Here is a 22,831-nt window from a genome sequence, read left to right as displayed (position 1 = left end):
TATTTTCAGTTTTTGTTTATATATAGTGTAATATGTACCATTTACCTAAGCCAATAAACTGTAGATTTTGTTAGCTTACTGTAGATAGGGGATGAAGTTGTTTAGTTACAGTATTTTATTATATTTACTGTGTGTATGTGTGTATCGCTTGTGGAGGTTAGAGGACAACCTATAGGAGTTAACAGTCTCTTTCCATGGTGTCTTGGTTACAAGTGCCTTAGATGTGCTGAGCTGTCACCCCCCCCCCCGCCACTTTTTTGAACTTTTAAATTTAAATTTGTGCTATTAACTCATTCTAACTGTGGTTTTTCTATTTTTATTTTTTGCTGTGTAAAGAATAACCATCTTGTTAGAATACTATATCTAAGAAAAAAAATCCTAAATGTTGATATATTATATAGGTAGTTATTATGGTGATCTTGAATTAATTATACACTCTTGGCCAAACCTGAACTACTAGGTTTCAATTTGACTATGTGGTAATTTCTAGTTAAAAAAAAACTATTAGCTTTTGATTACTGCATGCAATGCTTGATATATAAGTTATCTTGAAGCTATCTATATAGGTATTGCTTTTATAGGAATTTTCACTTTTGAAAAGCATTCAGTGCTGGGATGAAGAACTGGCTCAGCAGTTAAGAGGTTGCTGCTCTTCCAGACCTGTGCTCAGTTCCTAGCACTCACATCAGGTCACTCACAAATTCCTGGGACTCTAGCTTCATGGGATTTTATATCATCGGGCAACTGCACTCCCATGGGGATACCCATGCAGATACCCACTGTCTTAGGGTTTTATACTGTGAAGAGACACTGTGACCAAGGCAACTCTTATAAAGGACAATATTTATTTGGGGTTGTCTCACAGTTTCAGAGATTTTGTCAGTTTTCATCATGGTGGCATGCAGGGATACACATGGTCCTAGAGAAGGAGCTGAGAGTTCTACATCTTGATCCACAGGTAACAGAAGCCACTGAGTGCCACAGTGCCATAGCTTGAGCATATAATACCTCAAAGCATGCCTCCACAGTGACATGCTTCCTCCAAAAACGCCACACCTACTCCATCAAGGTCATACATCCTAATAATGCCACACCTATAGGCCAAGTGTTCAAACACATGGGTCTGTGGGGCCATTCCTATTTAAACCACCACACACACTTACACTTAATGTGCTAGCCTGGAACATACTATGTAACCCTACTGATCATCCCATGCTGGCAGTCTACCTGTAATCCTCTTGCTTCTGTTTCCTATGTGCTGAGATTACAGAGAGGTAATCTCACTTAGTATATTCTATTATTTATACATGCACACACACTTATTTTGGTGTAATTATATATGGTGTTTTTTTTTTTTTCAAATGTGTGTGAGGGTTCTGCCTGCTTGTTTGTGTCTGATTATGTGTCTCTTCCCATGACTGCTGGAAGAGGGTATCAGATACCCCGAAGATGGAGATATAGATGGTTGTGGGTTGCCACATGGGTGTTGGGAGTCAAACATAGGGTCTGTACAAGAGCAGCCAGTGCTCTTAACTACTGAGCCTTTTAAAGACGCTTTCTTCTTTCCCTCATTTGATAGCAGGTCATGAAACTTCTTATGCCTTTATTTATATTTTTTTCTGCAATATAGTTTTTAGAACTGTAATGAACAATTAGTCTTTTAATAAGTATAATAATTATTTAAAATATGGATATTTAAATTTGTGGCTTTTATTGAATATTGTAACTTACAGTACTTGCTTATATAATTTGAGAGTTTTAAATATAAAGATGTTAGCTGGGTGGTGATTGTGAATGTCTTTAATCCCAGCGCTTGGGAGGCAAAGGCAGGTGGATCTCTGAGTTTGATGCTATTATGGTCTACAAATCGAGTTCTAGGACAGCCAGGGCTACCAAGATTAACTCTGTCTCAAAAATCAGAACAAACAAACAAATAAACAAACAAACCCAAAAAGATATGATATTGGAAACATAAAAAAATATATTAACATGTATAATAGCTTATTATGGAAAGTAAAGCTCCTGTGGGAATCTCAGTGGCCCAAGTGAAAAAACTACATGGTTATGTTGGCTATTAAATACAAATGTTTTGGCCAGATTTCAAGTTTTTACCAGATAAAGGACTTTGGGAGATCTAGTTAGTTTTGGACACCTTTCTTTATTTCTCTCTCTCTCTCTCCCTCTCTCTCTCTCTCTCTCTCTCTCTCTCTCTCTCTCTCTCTCTCCCTCCCTCCCTCTCTCCCTCTCTCTCTCTTTTTCTCTCTCTCTCTCCCTCTCCCTCTCCCTCTCTCTCTTTCATTTTTTGGTGTTTTGTTTTTAGAGACAAGGTTTCTCTACGTAGCTTTGGCTATTCTGGAATTCACTGTGTAGACCAGGCTGGCCTTGAACTCAGATCCAAGTGCCTCTGCTTCCAGATTGCTGGGATTAAAGGTTTGCACCATTGCCTGACCACCATTAATTTCTTTGAAAATAGTTCTTCACACACACACACACACACACACACACACACACACACACACACACACATATATTTTTTGTTTTGTTTTGTTTTGTTTTGGAGATAGGGTTTCTCTGTGTAGCCCTGGCTGTCCTGGAACTCACTCGGTAGACCAGGCTGGCCTTGAACTCAGAAATCCACCTGCCTCTGCCTCCCATGTGCTGGGATTAAATGTGTGTGCCACCACTGCCCGGCTCACATATATTTTTTTTAATGTAACACTTTGCTGGTTATTTCAGTTACATCTCTAAAATGGTTGCTAGTTTATTTATTGAACTGATACTGTTCTTAAAAGTTTGAACTTCCAGAACTTCTTGAAAGGAGCTTTAGCCCAGGTGTGGTGGCTGCTGCTTTAACTCAGTACTCAGGAAGCTGATGCAGGAACATTGCTATGAATCTGATGCCAGTTTGGGTTGCATAGCAGGTCAGGCATGCCTGAGCTACAGTGTTATACTGTATCTGAATAAAACCAAACCAGAAAATCACTAAGTGTGTGTGGCTAAGCTAATACAGGGCTTTTTATGTTATGAGTCATAGTCCCAAGTGATCTGTATTTAATGTATGTTTCTCATAGGATCATTCCAACCAACAAATGAAATGATGCTTAAGTTCTATAGCTTCTACAAACAGGCAACTGAAGGACCCTGTAAACTTTCAAGGCCTGGATTCTGGGATCCTATTGGAAGATATAAATGGTAATTTCATTTATAGAGCTAAGAAAGACTTTTAATTTAAATGAGTTAATTATCTAGCTGTTATTTATGTGTTTTGTGCATAAAGCATCCTAGGTATACTTCACAATTTTATTTTTTAAAGTGTCCTTAATATACTTTTACATAATTAGAAAAATTTTGGGGAAGGTAGGAAAACAGGAAAATGTCATGAGTAGGTACTTTATAGATAAAAAACTAAGAAAATGTTTGTACTTAGTTTTCCTTTTCTTTTATAGAGGTTTCTTCCTCTACTCCCAGATTAATCCCTCATGTTAAATGAACAAGTTTGATGTTGGTAGTACAACTCAGTAATTCTAGCAGTCCAAGGCAGAGGCAGAAGGATCAAGAATTCAAGGCCAACTTTGGCTACATAGTGAGTATAAGGACAAAAAAAAAAAAAAAAAAAAAAAAGAGGAAAAAGAAAAAAAAGAAAAAAAAAACCCAAAACCAACTCTTTTTTTATCTATTTGAGCTGCCAAAGAAAATAGTGGCTTTGTTTGTCAAGTGAATTGTTTGCTTTGAGACTTTAAGGTAATGTGTAACAAGGTATGACTCAGGGATTGCCATATTAACTTTGGTCTAAGGTGACTTCTGACCCTTGAGAATAATATTGGTGGTGGTTAATGTTGTAGCTAAAAGAGCCATGAGATATCTAGATGGCTCTTCTGTTTTCTGAATCAACTAATACTTGTGAAGAGCTTGATATCTGTAAAGACTACTGCAGATTTACAAATATCTGAATAAAGGTTAATTTTAGATTATACTTTATCAGTAGAGTATGATTATTAGTGCATCATGTTTTCAAACAAACCATTAGATTCACAGATGAGGAAATCATTTCTTTCCCTAGATTTGACCTTTGGCAGAGTTAACTGCTTCCAAGAAAAATGTTTTAAGACAGGATTTGTGTTTTGTTGAGACAGTCTCATCCTAAAACTCACATGTAGCTGAGGATGGCCTTGAACTTCTGCTCTCCCTCTCTGCCTTCCCAGATCTGGGGTTACAGGCAAGATTACAAGCATGAACTACGATTGCTAATTTATTCCATGCTTAGGACTGAACCCAGGGCCTTGTGCATGCTAGACACGTACGTTTACCACCTGAACTACATCCTCAGTCCTGGTCCATCCTTAGTTCTAGTATACAAATTTGTTGCATATTTAAATTAATGGAATTTTAACCAAAATGTTTATTTGTTTACAATGTGGCTTTCAGAGTTCTTAAAATTTTCCAAACTATTCATTACTGTTATTAATTATTATTTTTTCTTTTTTCTTTTTTTTTCTTTCTTTCTTTTTTCTTTTTCTTTTCTTTTTTTTTTTTTTTGGAGACAGGGTTTCTCTTTGTAGCCCTGGCTGTCCTGGAACTCACTCTGTAGACCAGGCTGGCTTCGAACTCAGAAATCCGCCTGCCTCTGCTTCCCAAGTGCTGGGATTAAAGGCATGTGCCACCACTGCCTAGCTTTACTATTCTTTATAATGACATAAAACCTTTTTTTTTTTGAGGCTGGAGAGTTCTTGCAGAGGTCTTGGGTTTGGTTCCTAGCACCCACACTTAGATGTCTTACAACCGCCTGAGACTCCAGTTCCAGATCTAATGCCCTCTTCTGGCCGGTGAGGGCAATTGCATGTAAATGATACACATACACACTCAGGCTCACATATACATACACACACACACACACACATACACACACACACACACACACACACACAAAGATCTTTCGGGCTGGAGATATGGCTCAGTGGTTAAGTGTACTTACCTTTTCACAGGACCTAAGTTTAGTTCCCAGTACCCATATGTTGTCTGGCAACTGCCTGTAACTCCTGTTCCAGGAATCCAACAACCTCTTCTGGCTTCTGTGAGTTCCTGCACACAAGTGGTGCACATAAATTCCTGTAGGTATACACACATACTAATAAATTTTTAAAACTCCTTAAAACCTTTGAGAGGGTGCTTAGGAAAGGTTTATGAATGGTTTATAGTCTTCTGTGCTCCATAAATATGCTGATGGGTTAATGCTTAATGTATTAAAATTTTAATTTTTTGACTATTCATTTATTTTACATATATGAGTAGTACACTGTAGCTGTCTTTAGACACACCAGAAAAGAGCATCATATCCTATTACAGATGGTTGTGAGGCACCATGTGGTTGCTGGGAATTGAAGTTAGGACCTCTGGAACAGCAGTCAATGCTCTTAACTGCTGAGCCATGGTGCTAGCCCTAAAATTCTATTTTTTTTTTATATTTTCAAAAATGATTATAAAAGGTTCCATGCAGCCATGTACATGCCTGTATGGAGTGTTCTCTGAGTACCTTCCTCCCGTGCTCTGCTCTGCTCCCCTTGCTCCCTTTCATTAGCCCCTCATTTCACTTAGCTTGGATGGCGTTGGTACACACATGAGCTTCTGTTCAAGCTTAACCTCTGTAAATGAGAGGAAGTTTGTCTTTCTGAGATGTGTTTAGTTCACTCCATAGGATTTTCTCTACTTGCACTCACTTTCTGCACTTAGCTTAACTGCATTCTTTAATGACTTCAGGCATGAGCTATGATACCTAGGTCAAAAATCAAGTATCTCTTGTTATTACTTTTGAATTTTAATTTCTAGGGATGCTTGGAGTTCGCTGGGTGATATGACTAAAGAAGAAGCCATGATTGCATATGTTGAAGAAATGAAAAAGGTAGGGGAAATAATTTATAGCAGAGAATAAAAAATACTCAAAGGAGCTTGAATTTACTTTTTTTGTATGTGGTAGTAGTTGGGATTAAAACCATGCCAGTCAAGTCAGCTACTGTACTATTAAGCTGTCTGTCCAGCACCTATGATTTATTTATTTATTTATTTATTTATTTATTTATTTATTTATGACAAGGTCATAAATAGCTTAAGCAGCCTAAATGTTGACAAATGACAGAAGATGACCTTATGGACGGGCACCATACAGCCCTGTTTTATGTGGTATTGGAGACAGAGCCCCATGGCTTCATGCATGCTGGGAAAACACTCTGTTAGCTCAACTACATGCCCAGCAATGTCTGATTATCTTAAAGAAATTCCTTTTGAGCATAAAGGAAATCTGTAATAAGGGAATTAGTCTCCCCAGCCCCAGAGGGTTTTCAACAATTTCTATTTGGAAAATGTAGATTTTAAAATTTTTTTTGTCTTGCTTATGCTACTCTTCGTTGTGCCCTTTGTTACATTTCACAACTTTGATTTAGTGGACTTTAGCACAGAGGGCAGAGTTTAATTCTTCTGCTGTTAGCACTATCAGTAGCATAAACACAAAGGTGCCTTTCAGAAGCAGAGAAAATCAAAGGCATTGCAGTTTGATAATTGTTTAAAAAGTTATACTTAGTTATTTGTGTGTATGTGTGTCATAGTGCATGTGAGACACTCAGAAGACAACCTGTAGGGATTGGTTTTCTCCTTCTATTGTATGGGTGCTGATGTTGACCTCTGGTTGTCTGCCTGGCTTTAAGTAAATCAACTTAAAGATTTACACACTGAGCCAGCCTGCTGACCTTTTTTTTTTTTTTTTTGGTTTTTTTTTTTTGTTGTTTTTTCCAGACAGGGTTTCTCTGTGTAGCCCTGGCTGTCCTGGAACTCACTCTATAGACCAGGCTGGCCTCGAACTCAGAAATCCGCCTGCCTCTGCCTCTCAAGTGCTGGGATTAAAAGGCATGCGCCACCACTGCCCGGCCCTGCTGACCTTTCTTAACCTCAAATAATGTATAATTTTCAGGATACCTTTATATAATTCAGTATAAAGTTGAACTGACAGTAGTCTTTATTTATTTTTTTTCTGTTCAGTTTTATAAAGTAATGGTTTAGCCACAGTTTAATGTGAGAAAGAGAGCAAGTAATTACAATTACTTGCACTTGTAATTCTAGCACCCTGGACTTTTATGTAGGAGTTCAAGACCAGCCTGGCCTACATAGGGAGTTCCAGGACAGTCAGGGCAACAAAGTGAGGTCTGTGTACTTACCCCCTCACCCCAAACAAAAACAACAACAAACCCCAAACCTAAACCCAAACAAATAGAGGATTCTAAATTGTCCTATGGTCTTGAAGGTGTCAAAGTGTTTATCAGTTACTGCTTTATGTTCTCTTAGAAGCTTCCTTAGTATCAAGCAGTGGATCTGAGGGGATACTTCGTTCTAGTGCCATGCCACACCCCAGGTTTTAATGTACAACTTAAAGATTCTTACATAGAGTTTCACGTGAAGCCTGTGTAAAATACTTTTTGAATGAGAATACTTTTAAAATAAAAAAAATTTTTTTCTTTATGTGTATGCATGTGTGCCTGAGTGTATGTGGAGTGGAGCACATGCATGTAGGAGCCCTCAGAGGGTAGAGGTGGAGCTACAGATGCTTGTAAGCCACCATGTGGGTGCTGGGGACTGAGCCTGGGTTCCCTTTAAGAATGCCAAGTTCTCTCTAACAGGTACGCCATCTCTGTAGCCCCAAGACTTTTAGATCTTTAGTAAATATATCTTCAATTTGCTTGAAAACAAAATGTAGTCTGTATACATTTTACATATATCTGTATATGTACATGTGTGTATATATAAGTATAAATTATATATATATATATATATTTATATATTTATATATTTATATTATTATATTATTCCCTTTGGGATGTGTGCTAATGACTTCACCTTTGCTCCAGCTACTTTACTTATTTACATAGTCATTTACCTGTGTGGTCTTTTCTGTTTCTTTTCTTTTTTTTTTTTTTTGTTTTGTTTTGTTTTATCGAGACAGGGTTTCTCTGTGTAGCCCTGGCTGTCCTGGAACTCACTCTGTAGACCAGGCTGGCCTTGAACTCAGAAATCCGCCTGCCTCTGCCTCTCAAGTGCTGGGATTAAAGGCGTGCACCCCCACCGCCCGGTGTGCTAACGATTTCAAATCTGAAAATTATTGACAAACCTAGAAAAAGTACATTTTATACCACTGCAGATCAATTTAATAGTTGATGATTTTACAGCATCCCTCTGTCTTACTTACAGATTATTGAAACTATGCCCATGACTGAGAAAGTGGAAGAGTTGCTGCATGTTATAGGTCCATTTTATGAGATTGTAGAAGACAAAAAGAGCAGCCCAAGTTCTGACTTGACCTCAGGTTGTATGATCTTTGTTTCTTTTTAAGACACACCATCTTATGAAAAAGGTGGGGCCAGGCTGACCTCTAACTCACTAATTTCCTGCCTCCCTGCCCTGTATCCTCGATTACAGGCGTGTTTAATCCCACAAAGTGCTGTTTAACTTTTTTTCTTAACTCAGCAGCTGATATATTATGCATACACTAACACCTGTATGTCTAATCTTCTCTTTTACTTTCACATGCCAGTCCGATTGGAGAAAATCTCCAAGTACTTAGAAGGTAGGAATGATGAAATCCATGTAAAACTTGTGTTTAACATTTGCAGGGCAGTGGGGCTGGAGTGATGGCTCCGTGGTTAAGAGCACTTACTATTTTGCAGAGGATCAAGTATGATTCCCAGCAGCTGTGTCAGGCTGCTTACACCTGCTTATTACTCTGGCTCTAAGATATCACTAGATGCCATCTTGGCTTTGTGGCCAACCCCCCATGGAATCCCATCATACTCACATACCCTGAAACATAAAAGTAAAGATGAGTAACGGGATTGAAGAGATGGCTGGCTGAGTGGTTAAGAGCACTGGCTGCTCTTCCAGAGGTTCTGGGTTCACTTCCTAGCACTGACATGGTGGCTCGCAACTGTCTTTAACTCTAGTTCTACAGAATCTTGTGCTATCTTTTGGTCTCTGAGGGTACCAGGCATGCAAGTGGTGCACAGACATATGTGCAGGCAAAATACCCCAACATAAAATAAAATTTAATAGCTAAAAATACTAATAGAAAAATAAATAATAAAGTTTATGGAAAAGTAATTCTCACACATACATAAAACATAAATTTATCATCTAGAAATTGTTATCCAAAGTAAATGTATTGAGATTCTAAAATATTAAACTGTATGTTTTAACCTTATTAAAATTTGCCAAGTGGTTTACTTTTTATATTACAAAAATATGTAACTCATAGTTTTTTGTGTTCTTAATTAAATTAGAAAAACTTATCTATTAAGTGAACGAATGCTGCTATGCTGAGGGCAGAGGTCAGAAGGCAAACTGGGATTCGGCTGTGTGTTTCTTTCTAGTGAGTCCTAGGGGTCAGACTCAGGCCCTCGGGTGTGGCAGCAAGTGCCTTTACCTACTGAGCCATCTCGCTGTCCAGTGTGTTTTCATAAATGATTTTGTCTTGTGAAATATGTTATTTATACCATGGATTAATTATGTTTTAGCTTATTTGTAAAATGTTTATTTATTTAGAAACAGTTTCTTGTCATAACCCTGGCTTTGAACTTATTATATAGATGAGGATAGCCTTGAACCCTGGTCAGTCTGTTTCCACCTCTCAGGTTGTGGGGTTCCAGGAGTGTGCCTCCATGCCACCTGCTCTGTACTTACTTACATGTTCATTTATTTATGACACAGTCTTGGTATATATAGTCCTGGTTGGCCCAAAGCATACTATGTAGAGGAGGCTGACCTGGAACAGTTATCTTCTTTCCGCCACCTCCTAGTACTTGAAATTTTTTTCCCCATTCAGAGATCCTCCTGCCTCTCCTTCCTAATTACTGGGATTAAAGGCCTATCATGGATAAGCCCCATAGTCTGATTCTTAGAACTACAAAACAAACTATGGAGATGTCATGATTCTATAATAGAAAATAGGCTTGAAGTTTTAGTCTTTTGTTTGGTTAGTTAGGTAGATTTAAATAAGAATGGAGGCCTTGTTGGGTGGTGATGGTGTGTCAAGCCTGTAATCTCAGCACTCCAGAGGCAGAGGCAGGCGGATCTTTGTGAATTCTAGGCTAGTTTGGTTTACAAAGTTAGTTCCAGGACTGACAGCTACTGAGAGAAACCCTGTCTCAAAAAACAAAACAAAACAAAACCAAAAAAACCAAGAAAAAAAACAAAGACACAGGTCTCACTGTTTAAGGTGTATGGATATTTTGGAATTTCGTATAATTGGACTTTTTTTTTTTTTTCTTTTGAATAGCTTCCCCCTCCACCCCTTTTTTTTTCTTTAGGTTTTTCGAGACAGGGTTTCTCTGTGTAGGCCTGGCTGTCCTGGAACTCACTCTGTAGATCAGGCTGGCCTCGAACTCAGAAATCTGCCTGCCTCTGTCTCCCAAGTGCTGGGATTAAAAGGCGTGCGTCACCACTGCCTGGCTTGAATAGCTTTTATGTTAAATTTTGTTTGAGTGTACACACCCGTGTGATTGTGGAGATCAGAGGATAGTTTCCAGGATCTGGCTTTCTTAGATCCATCACTGTGGGTCCTGAGAGCTGAATTGTACTCAAATCAGGTTGATGGAGGACATCTCAACCCACTGAGACACCTTAAATGCCCAAAGTTCATTTTTGTATTGAAAGAGCCAAAAACTTTATGGCAGACGAGCACATCTTTTTCCCTCTTTTTTTTTGGGGGTGGGGGTGGGGAGGTATTATTGTTTTGTTTTATTTGATTTTAACAGCATTTAGTGTGTAGATTATGCTGACCTAAACTCAGGATCTCCTTGCTGCAGCTTCCTGAGTACTGGTATTACAGGTACCATACCTAGCTTTCTCTACCTTCTTTAGTATACATTAGTATGCTAAAAAGACTATGCAGATAGTATTATTCACTGTGGTTTCTCAAAATGTGGTCCAGATCCCAACAGCATTGGTAATATCCTTTATGGATATGGACAATTTTAGATCACTCTAGAACTACTGATTTTAGATTTGTATTCTAATTAGATTTCAGTTGATGGATAAGCACATTACAATTTGTGTCTCCTCTTAGGGTAAACTTTGGCCAATACAATTGCGTTTTTTTTTTTTTCTTTTTCGAGACAGGGTTTCTCTGTGTAATAGCCTTGGCTGATCTGGACTCACTTTGTGGGCCAGGCTGGCCTTGAACTCACCTACATCTATCTGCCTCTGCCTCCTGAGTGTTGGGATCAAAGGCATGCACCACCACTCCCGGCCACAGTTTGCTTCTTTAAGTGATGAAATTGATGCTTTAAAAAAAGTTTTCATTGCTGGTGGTGATGGCACATGCCTTTAATCCCAGCACTTCAGAGGCCTAGGCAGGTGGATTTTAGTCTGTATACCCCAAACCCTAAAGTTAAAAGAAAATAAAACAAACAAACAAAGTGTCTTGTGCCTGATTCAGCAGCACAGTACAAAACTGAACAACACTGTGATTAGCACAGCTCCTGTGCAAGGATGATGGTACAGATTCCTGTAGCAGTCTCTGATTAATAGAAAGAAATTAGCTGGGTGGGCTGTGTGCCAGTCATTCTAGCACTTTGGAAGCAGAGGCAGGAGGACTACTGTAGGTTTGAGCCCATCTGATCTTCATCGTGAGTTCTAAACCATCCAAGGCTGTAATGTGAAGCTTTATCAACAACAAACAAGCAATTAAAATGGAGTCCATCTATACTATTTAGGACTCTTGATAAGGCTAAAATAGTATATTGATGTTTACACAGGCTAGCAAACTGTTTGTCATGTAAATGTATGAAGGTCATTCATTTATTTCCAACTTTTTCAATTGATGTCAATTTTAAAATTAATTCTCCCTTGGCTTTAAAAAGGATAGTTAAGAACAGTGTTATTGTTTTTGCTGTAAACTGGTTATTGGAGGAATTTGTATAGTCATAAATGTATATAGTAAGAGAATACCATTATGTGTTCTGATGGTTTGTATATGCTTGGCCTAGAAAGTGGCACTATTAGGAGGTGTCGCCTTGTTGGAGTAGGTGTGTCACTGTGGGCGTGGGCTTAAGTCCCTCATCCTAGCTTCCTGGAAGTCAGTCTTCTACTAGCAGCCTTTAGATGAAGATGTAGAACTCTCAGCTCCTCCTGCACCATGCCTGCCTAGATGTTGCCATACTCCTACCTTGATGATAATGGACTGAACCTCTGAACCTGTAAGCCAGCCCCAATTAAATGTTGTCCTTTATAAGACTTGCCTTGGTCATGGTGTCTGTTCATAGCAGTACAACCCTAAGACAGAAGTTGATACCAGGGACCAGTATTGCTGTGATAAGCCTGACCATGCTTTTTCTTGGAAGAATGTGGATTTTGGGACTTTGGATTTGAAAAGCAGTGGAATGCTTTAAATAGGGCTTAATGGGCTATCCTAGTAGGAATATGGAAGACCTTGATACTGAGAGTGATTTGAATTGTGCAGACTTGGCACAAGAGGGTTCAGTGGAGAGTTTCAATATGTAGCCTAGAGACTGGTTTTGTGGTATTTTGGTGAAGAATGTGGATACTTTTTGCCCTTGACTGAAGAGTGCCTGAGGCTAAGGTGAAGAGACTCAGATCAATTGCACTGACAAAGGAAGTCTCAGAAACACCCATCATGGACATTTTTCTTTAAGTCTCATGAAGAACATTTTAAACAAGAATAGCAAGCTGAGAAGGGAAAATATAAAATATATGGTTCCAGTATTAAAGTAGCACCAGGAAATGAAATGGAGCTGAATCATGTGTTCAAGGATATTAATTTGAATTAAGGGATTAGTGACCTTGGGGCAAGATCCCACCCAGCTAAATTTAGGTCCAAGCACGGTAGGTAGTACAAGCCTTTAATCCCAGGAGGCAATGACAAGCAGATCTCTGAGTTCAAGGCCAGCCTGAGACAGAGCAAGTTCTAGGTGAAGAAAAACTTAAATCCAGGCTTGGTGGACCACACCTTGAATCCCAGTGCTTAGGAGACAGGTAAGCAGATCTCTGAGTTCAAAGTCAGTCGACAGTACAAGTTCCAGGACAGCCAAGCTTAGGCTGTGAAGGAGTTGGAAAACAGAGAGCTGGTGATGATGTAATAGAACAAGGGGGCCATGTTCCAGCCCCAGCAAGCAGCAGAACTTGGCAGCTTTGGCCATGTGGCTCTGGCTTTAGAGTGAAAAATAGAAGGGACTACTGGGACAACTGATTCTGGTTAGCTGGAGCTAAGAAATTAGCAGTGATTAAGAAGAGACCAGTGGGCTGGAGAGATGGCTCAGTGGTTAAGAGCGCCGACTGAACTTACAGAGGTCCTGAGTTCAAATCCCAGCAACCACATGGTGGCTCACAACCATCTGTAATGAGATCTGATGCCCTCTTCTGGTGTGTCTGAAGACAGCTACAGCGTATTCATATATAATAAATAAATAAATCTTAAAAAAAAAAAGAAGAGACCAGCATTGCTGAGGTGAAATCTTCTGGGAAGTGATTTTTGAGAGCACAAAGAAGATGTGTTCATAGTTAGCCAACATTGTACCTCATGCTGCAGCTGTACTTGGTAATGTGTAAGAGTCACCCAGGAGGTACTGGTTTTTATCTTATGTATTTTGAGTGTCTTGCCTGTGTGTATGTAAGTGGAACTGGAGTTATGGACAGCTATAAGCCACCATGTAGGTACTAAAAACTGAACCTAGGTCTCTTGGAACGATAGACTCTGACCCGTGTTTTCATTTCATGTTTTAGATCTTGGTAATGTTCTGACCTCTTCAAATGCCAAAGCTGTTAATGGTAAAGCGGAGAGCAGTGATAGTGGGGCTGAGTCTGAGGAAGAAGAGGCCCAAGAAGAGTTAAAAGGAGCAGAAAAAAGTGGCAGTGATGGTAGGTGTTGGGTACCTGATTAATACAGTTAATAATTCTGTACTTGATAAGATAAAAGGACATGAGAACATTTGTGCCAATTTTTTTTTAAATTGTATGTGATTAATGCATGTGGCAGCCATTTGGGGTATTGTTTCCACTATCAAGATTTTCAGTCGATCAAAATGTTCCACTATAGAATATCTGGGCAGCCAGCCTTTACCATAAATCAAATAGGAGTTAGCTGAGGGTGGACATAAAGTGACGTACTTTATAATTAAGTAAGAGGTATTTACTTTTATTTCATTATGCATATGGGTGTTTTGTCTGCATGTGTTTCTGTGTACTATGTGCCTGCAGTTCCCTCAAGAGGCCAGAAAACGGAATTTGGAACTAGAATTACAGATGGTTGTGAGATGCCATGTGGATATAGGGAATAGAACCCAGGCCCTGTGAAAGAGCAACCAATGTTCTTAACTGCTAACCCATCTCTGTATCCCAGTATTTATAATTTTAATTTTTGGAAACTCTGCCTCAGTCATCCTAGGCTGGCCTTAGATATGTTCTGTAGCTGAGGATGACCTTGACTTTCTGATCCTCCTACCTCCAGTCTCCCTGCTGGATCACAGGTGAGTGCTATCATGCTCAGTTTATGCATTGTTGACATTTAAGGCCCTGGCTCATTAATGTTATGCAAGGAATAATGTTATGCATCCCTAGCCCCATACATATATTGTTTATGGTGTTATTTTTAGAACGGATATATTTATATGTACTTTAGCATTCTATCAAAATTCTTTAACATTCTATCAAAAATAAAATGGAATTTAGAAAATAGAATATAGGCATAAACGTATTTTTGCTTGCTGAGGATTGAATGCAAGTCCTGGCATGTAGTAGACAAACTTTCTACCCTGAGCTATGTGCTCATTTCTAAATATTTTGAGACTGAGTCTCACTATGTAGCTCAGGTTGATTCCAAATTTAACAATCCTCCTGATTCTGTCTCCAGAGTGTTGAGATTACATTGTGTCACTTGATCACCTCGGGCATAAATCTGATGGAGTACTAGAATCACAGGATACCCCATTCTGATGCTCTAGTAGTAGAAGGACAAGAAATTCTAATTACAGAAAGAGATATTAAATCTGCCCAACTTAGATTTGCTTTCACACTCTGTTCTTTTTGGATTAGTTTATTGGTAGTCTTCTTCATTTCTAGGTTTTAGAGCACTTTGTCTGAGATAATGTAAAAACGTTTGGACACTATTCTAGGGGCTGGAGAGATGGCTTAGTTGTTAGGACCATTGGCTGCTTTTCCAGAGGACCTGTGTTTATAGCCCAGTACCCACATGGAGGCTCACAGCCTTCTGAATTCCCATTTTCAGGGGCATCTAATGCTCTCTCTTGGCTTCCTAGAGCACCAGGCTTGCATGTGATTCACAGACATACATGTAGGCAGAACATCCATATACATAAAAATAAAATGAAAATAGGTTTAACTTTTGTTTTTTAGAGACAGGTTATCTCTGTGTAGTCCTGGCTGTCCTGGAACTTGCTATGTAGACCAGGCCTCAAATTCACAAAATTGAAGATTGCCCTGCTTTTGTTTCCAAGAGCTAGGACGAAAGGTGTCTGCCACCAAGTTCTTTTGTGTGTGTGTGTGCATTTTAACAAATTTGTTTACCTTTTGTTTGTGTATACGTTTATATGCATGTACTCATACATGCATGCATAGGTGTCTGTGTGCTTGTATGCCATAGTGCACATATGAACATCAGACGACAGCTTTTGGGGGTCAGATCTCTTCTTCCATCATATGGGACTTGGGGATTGAACTCAGGTCGTCAGACTTTACAGCAAGTACATTTACTTGTTGATCTCTAGCTCAAAGGATTATGTTTGAAGCCAGGTTTGTTGATTTAATCCTATAGGCAAGAGGCCGAGACAGGAGGATTGCTGAATTCCAAAGTGAATAGTAGACCATTTAAGGCTACATAGTGAAACTATTTCTCAGAAAAACCAAAATGGGTTTCACATGGTGGCGGACACCTTTAATTTCAATGATTGGGAGGCAGTCTCTATGAGAAGTACTGTATACTGAGGTCCTGTCTTAACAAAACAAAATAACCACAGAAGCCAAAGGAAAGAGCATGATAATATTCTTTTAAATCTTTTTCCCATTTTGAGATTTATTTTATCTTTGTGTGAGTCTGTAAGCATATTGTTGCCTACAGAGCCAGCAAAAGGTATTGGATCCTCTGGAGCAGGAGCTCTGGGAAGTTGTGAGTCTGACATAGGTTCCGGACAATCTCTGTAGCCCGAGATGATGGTGATGATGAGGATGATGATGGTGATGATGATGATGAGGAGGAGGAGGAGGGAGAGGAGAAAGAGGAGGAAGGGGAGGAGTTTTTAAAGGACTCTTGAAGAGTCATGGGGAATGGGAGCAGTTTGAAAAGTTAATACGAAGTTTGAGTGAGCTTTGGCATGTAGTAGTTCCTCTTGCAAGGAACATTTCTCCTCTCCAGATAGGAAGCCATTCAGAGGATTGTGGTAGTTTGGGAATTGACTAGAGATTATAGAAAAAAAAAATTTTTTTCTTTCTATGTAGACCAGGCTGGCCCTGAACTCAGAGTCCACCTTCTTCTGCCCCTTGAGTGCTGGGATTAAAGGCTAACTTTTAATGGCGGGCTACTAGATACTTTTGTACATCTCCTTCTTTTTTTTTTTTTTTTCCATACAAGATAAGAAAATGATGAAGAAATCAACAGATAAGAATTTGGAAATCATTGTTACCAATGGCTATAAAGATAGCTTTGCTCAGGATATACACAGTGACATTCATACCGATTCTTCCCGGAGTACCAGAAACAGTGAAGATGAGAAGCCTGGAGAACAGAGCTTGCAGCGGACTGCAAACACTGCTGTCTCTGTTCACCAAGGTATTGCCCTCAAGTGCCTACTCTAATCTTTTTCCGACAGTTAAAATACTCTGATAGTTCTAGAATGCTTAGGAATCATTTAGGACTTAAGAATGTGTTTAGTAATGTCTTACGAGGGTTTGTTAATGCTTAAGGGTTAGTTACTTTGAAGCACAGTGAATTAGAGTCAGGGCATTTTCTTACTTTGTTTCTTTTTTTATTTTGTTCATAGTGTGTGGTGTGTGTATCACAGTAAGACTGGAGGGTCTGTGGAGGTCAGGAAGGACACCTTGAGTTTCCACCATGTGAGTTCTGGGGAGTGAATTCAGGTTGGCAGGCTTGGCTGCCAGTTCCTCTGGTCTCTGAGGCATGGTGTATTTTATTAGGACCAAGCTCGGTAGACATGGTGGCCTAGAACTGCTGATCATTCTCCTGCCTTAACTGCCTGAGTCTAGCTGACATTTGTTCAGTTATGTAGATAGAAAGTTTTGGAAGCTTATTTAAAAAAAATATCCTGACTTGGAACCAGGTGTAGTGGAATACCTGTAACTTTAGCACTTCACAAGCTGAGGTAGGAACCTTGTGGATTTGAGACCATCCTGGTAGACAGATTTCTCTCCCAGAATGAGTATAATATAGAACTGCTGAATTGTGAAAAATAGAATGAAAATGTATTTTTCTTGTCTTAGAGTATAGTTACACTGCCTGAACATTTACTTGTTCGTATTTAGATACAAATGAAGATCCCAGTGAAGATGCTTCGGGAATACATCATTTGACAAGTGATTCAGATAGTGAAGTATACTGTGATTCTATGGAGCAATTTGGACAAGAAGAGGTAAAGACGATATTTTCCTGTTGACAAATCTTTAGAGAGGTATTTCCAGTGCACAGAATATAGTATGGCATTCATGCATGGAAATGCCATAATAAAATTTGTTACTTTGTGTGCTAACAAAAACTAGCAAAGGCATAAAACCCTCTAATGCATAACTCGAGGTAGTAGCTAATGAGCTTGCCTTTCATTGCTTTGGAAACCTGCCTGCTGCAGGGCAAAGTACTTGCTGTGCAAACTGCAGACTCAAGAGCCTCAGACCTTGCACAAAGCTAGAGGGTGTTTGTGATCTTCGTATTCCAATAGTGAGATGGGATGTGCTGACAGGGGAATCCCTGGAAGGTCACAGGCCAGCTAGACTGCTTATGTCCTCATGAAGGACGAAAGACCCTGTTTAATGGAAAGCAAGGGTTTGTGTCCTTTAACCACCACATGTGGGCTGTGGCACTCTAACTGCTAAAATAACAGCCATGAACACATTGGAATACCTACATGACACATGCACACACTTTCTGTCTCTCTGTCTCTCTCACTCTAACTGCTAAAATAACAGCCATGAACACATTGGAATACCTACATAACACATGCACATACTTTCTGTCTCTCTGTCTCTCTCACACTAACTGCTAAAATAACAGCCATGAACACATTGGAATACTTACATAACACATGCACACACTTTCTCTCTGTCTCTGTCTCTCTCTCTGTCTCTCTCTCTCTCTCACACACACACACACACACACACATACACACACACACACACACAACTAAAAAAACTGTAAATGTTTAAACATTTATAGTTGTGTGTGTGTGTGTGTGTGTGTGTGTATAAATTATGATGTATACTAAGGCTGGGAGATAGCTCGGTGTGTAAGAGCACTTGCTACACAGGTATGTGAGGACCTAAGTTTGAGTTCTCAGCATCTGTTCAAAAGCTGTGTTTAGAGGCCAGCATAGTGGTGTACAGCTTTAATCCCAGAACTCAGGAAGCAGAGGCAGGCAGAGTGCTGTGAGCTTAGTCTAGCCAGGGCTATATTGTAAAACTTTGTCTCAAAGGAAAAAAAAAAGCCAATAGTGGCTCTGTGTTCCTGCCCCACTTTAGTACTATGGGGAGTAGAGAGAGGATGGCCCCTGGGAGTTTCTGCTGTCAGCTCTAGTTCAGTGAGAGACCCTGTATCAAGGGGATTATGTGGAGTGTGGCAGTGATAGAGTGGGCTACCAGATATTGTCTGGCCTCCACATGTGTACACATGGGAGTACATGCCTGCACTGATACATGTGCTTTTACACATACACACAAAAGAAAAAACAGACCACATAATTTTATTAGAATACTACATTAGAATTAGAATGCTAATATGAATGGTAGAATAATAAAATAATATAGAATTCCATTATAATTTACCATATGTGTATTTTATAAATATGCTATGGCATGTAGATATAAAGCTGTGTAGCCATGAGCTTTTCTACCTGGCCTCTTTGTTCTCAGAATAACGACTCTGAAACTTAATTATTTATGAATAAATGCCTAGGCTGTAAGCTTTGACTCCTTCTCTGACTAGTTCATAACTTACCTGTTTGATTATTCTAGTCTGTGTCTGCCACATGGCTAGTTACCTCTCCTCAGTTTCATTTGTCCATCTCTTCTGAGTCTGGGCAAAGTCTCTCACCTCTCTAGCTTCCGGAGTTCTAATCTGTCTCTACCGGAACTCTCACCTTCTATTTCCTGCCTCAGCTAATAGGCCATCAGCTTTTTATTAACAGGTGATGCTTCCACCTAAGAGATTCTCTGTATAAAACTCTGTATGCTACTGTTCCTGCTAAAACATTGATTAGTGAAGAAAATTGAATGATCTTCAGACATAAATTCTTCATACTGACTATACTCCAGTCAATGAAAACTTTTTATTCAAGGGCTGGGGAGCTGGTTCAGCAGTTAATACCCAAGTTCCAGTCCTAGGATCCATGTCAAGACAGCTCACAGTTGCCTATGAACCCAGCTGCAGGAGATCTGATAGCCTCTTCTGGCCTTCAAGGACATTACTCTTATTTGCAAAAACCTCCAAATTCACATACAAGATGTTTACACACACACACATAAACAAAACTAAAAGTAAAAATGAAGCCTTTAAAAGCAGAAACTATTTTTTAGTAAAAATAATATTCAGATTTCAGTAAAGATTCAGTATTGGAAGAACAAATTAAAACAATAGTCTGTGGTTGTATGTGGTGGCCTACACCTTTAATTCCAGCAGTTGGGAGGCAGAGGCAGTCATATCCCCAAGTTTGAAGTCAGCCTGGTTTACATAGAAAGGCCCAGGCCAGCCAAGGCTACATAGTAAGACTCCCAAAACAAAACAACAAACCCATGAAAGTTGGTGATTTGTACCTTTTCCCCCCTCTTCAAGATGAAGTTGTACTATGTAGCTCTGGCTGGCTCAGAACTCCATATGTACTCACAGCTGGTGTTGCGTTTGACCTGTGATGGCACCTGTCTGTGCCTCCCTCACGCCTCCATTGTGCACTACGGCATACATTTCATGGCAGTCACCTTTTTCTGTTGACCCGTGGACTTAATCTTCAGGAGTCCAGCCTTGGTTACTGCTTCTTTGGTTTCAGCCATGATATGGCTGATAACTGTCAAAGAAGTAAGCTTAGTGTTTTCTCTCTTCTGAACTCTATTCTTTGTCTAGTATGCTGGCACTACTTTTATGTCAGCTTGGAAGAAGCTAGAGTAACTTTTGGAAGGGGACCCTCAGTTGAGAAAATGTTCCCACCAAAATATCCTTGTGGGGTCTTGATTGAGAATGATGTACATGAGCCCGGATTACTGTGGACAGAGCCACCATTGAGCCTATGCTCCTGGATGGTGGAAGAAAGCAGGCGAGCAAGCCATGAAGAGCAAGCCAGTAAGCAGCACTCCTTCATGGGTTCCTTGATGTTCTTACTCTGAGTTCCTCAGTGATGACTTACAAGTTGCATGGTGAAGTTAACTCTTTTCTTCCTTACCTGCTTTTGGTCATGGTGTTTTTAGCCCACAACAAGAACTCTGAGACACCTTCAGTTTTCACTTGCCTGTATGTGAACAATTTTCTTTTTCTGTCCTCCTCCAGTTCCCTCTCTTGAACTTATTGTAGTATGTCACCAAGTTGTCTAGTCCACAAAGCTCTCCTGCTCCTGCTGTCTGTGCTCGGGCTTTTAAGACCAGTAGGATTCTGTTGGAAGTTTCAAACCACCTTCCATCCTACTACATCGCTGGCCACCGGTCTCTATGAAACCTTATACTCATTGGTTCTTTTTGCTTTTGCATCAGTGGCTGACTAGCTCTGGCTAGTCTGGAGCTTACCATGTAGACCAGGCTGTCCTCTAACTCAACAGAGATCTGCCTCCTTCTGTTTCTGAGTGCTGTTATTTAAAGGCATGTACCACCACTCATTTGTTTTCAGTTGAAGCCATTTCTGACCTGAGTCGCAACTCAGCTCCAGTAAGGGTTAGGTACCAATTTGATTGACCTCTGGAATCTGTGCTGCATATTGTTTCTCATGAATCTCAGCAGACAATGGAGCAGTAATCTCTTCTGATGCCTTACTAAGCTGGTAAGCAAGGATCCTCTTTCCTTGAAAAGGAAATTCCTACCTTTATTATTTCCTGTCTGTGGGAAGCCGTATATAAATTTTTTAAACAAAGGAATATTTTCAGCAGGAACATGAAACGATTCTTTTAGGAAAGCAGTATTTATATTACCATGAAAACTTTGGTCTATCATTTATGCTTTTACCTTCTAACTGTCATTTTGAATTTGTAGCCTTTAGACAGCTTTATGTCAAACAATGGACACTTTCAGTATTACTTAGGTGGTGATCCTACTCAGCACTTGGAAAGTTCTGGTTTTTGTGAAGATGCTCAACAATCTCCTGGAAATGGAAGCATTGGGAAAGTGCAGATGGTAGCAGTCAAGGGAAAAGGCGAAGTGAAGCACGGAGGAGAGGATGGCAGAAGTAGCAGTGGAGCACCGCACCGTGAGAAGAGAGGCGGAGAGAGTGAAGACTTCTCCAGTGTCAGGAGAGGAAGAGGTGTGTAGTCCTCCTTCATTGATTCCTGACAGTCTCATTGTCCAGGCCCAGACATGGCCTGGGACTTGGGATCCTTCTGCCTCTGGCTGGCAACTATGACAGTGCTCAGCATTATTTTGTAAATCTTTTGTGCAGTGTTTTTTTTTTTTTTTTTTTTAAGGTTTATTTATTTTATGTATTCACCATTGCTCTCTTCAGATATACCAGAAGAGGGCATCAGATCCCATTAAAGATGGTTGTGAGCCACCATGTGGTTGCTGGGATTTGAACTCAGGACCTCTGGAAGAGCAGTCAGTGCTCTTAACCACTGAGCCATCTCTCCAGCCCTTGTGCAGTGTTTTTTTAAAAGAACATTGTGCGTTTGTGTGTGTGTGTGTGTGTGTGTGTGAGAGAGAGAGAGAGAGAGAGAGAGAGAATGTGTGTGTGTGTGAGAGAGAAAATGTGTGTGTCTCTCTCTCTGTGTGTATGCTCTACATGCAATGGCATGCATGTGGAACTCAGAGGACAACTTGTAGGAGTCAGTCTTCTCCATCATGTGGCTCCCATGAGTCAAAGCCAGGTTGTGAGCTTAGGCAACAAGTGTCCTTGCGTGCTGAGCCACCGTGGCAGCCCATTGTGGAGTATTTGTAAGGATTTGTCTTTCCTTCTGAGCAATCACTGGCTGCTTTAGCTGTGCAGCTACTTTTGTTCCCTGTGTAAAAGTCAGTCTGTATCTTCCAACTTTCCTTACAAATCAACTAGTAATCATGAAGGAACACTGAACACTGACACACTGACAAGAGTGTGGGCTGCAAGACAGCAGCTAACTGTGCTTGCTCCTAACTTGACTTAGGTTTGATCCCTGGACCGAAGGGGATATAACTTCCATTAATTTGACCTCTGACCTCTAATGCATGCCTTGACATGACGATTCCCTCTGACACATCTGACACTAAATAAATAAATGTGGAAAGAACTAAAAAAGAATAGTGACATGATCAGGGAGTAGACTAGATATGAATGAGAAAGTAAATGTATTTGTTGTAGTTATTTCTGGTGATAAATGAAGATACTGTTGAAAGGTGAGAGAGAGAGAGAGAGAGAGAGAGAGAGAGAGAGAGAGAGAGAGAG

At 39.9% G+C, this 22,831-nt stretch overlaps 1 protein-coding gene across 4 annotated transcripts in view; it reads left to right on the top strand.

Annotated features, from left to right (window-relative positions):
* The window catches only part of Acbd5 (acyl-CoA binding domain containing 5), a 39,129-nt gene that overhangs the window by 3,436 nt on the left and 12,862 nt on the right, over window positions 1–22,831 (top strand). For 2 of the 4 annotated variants that reach the window (XM_028764836.1, XM_028764835.1), the window contains exons 3-9: window positions 3,072–3,192; window positions 5,824–5,896; window positions 8,230–8,344; window positions 13,774–13,908; window positions 16,634–16,831; window positions 17,542–17,648; window positions 21,493–21,721. In XM_028764836.1, the coding sequence (XP_028620669.1) occupies window positions 3,072–3,192; window positions 5,824–5,896; window positions 8,230–8,344; window positions 13,774–13,908; window positions 16,634–16,831; window positions 17,542–17,648; window positions 21,493–21,721 (978 nt within the window). The remainder of the gene's footprint in view (window positions 1–3,071; window positions 3,193–5,823; window positions 5,897–8,229; window positions 8,345–13,773; window positions 13,909–16,633; window positions 16,832–17,541; window positions 17,649–21,492; window positions 21,722–22,831) is intronic. The other 2 variants (XM_028764838.1, XM_028764837.1) reach the window with 2 other exon arrangements.

Source organism: Grammomys surdaster, unplaced genomic scaffold (genome assembly GCF_004785775.1).
Source record: "Grammomys surdaster isolate TR1022 unplaced genomic scaffold, NIH_TR_1.0 146, whole genome shotgun sequence".
In the NCBI taxonomy this organism is placed as follows: domain Eukaryota; kingdom Metazoa; phylum Chordata; class Mammalia; order Rodentia; family Muridae; genus Grammomys; species Grammomys surdaster.
Note: the sequence above shows the minus strand (reverse complement) of the source record. Positions and strands in the feature narration are given on the sequence as shown.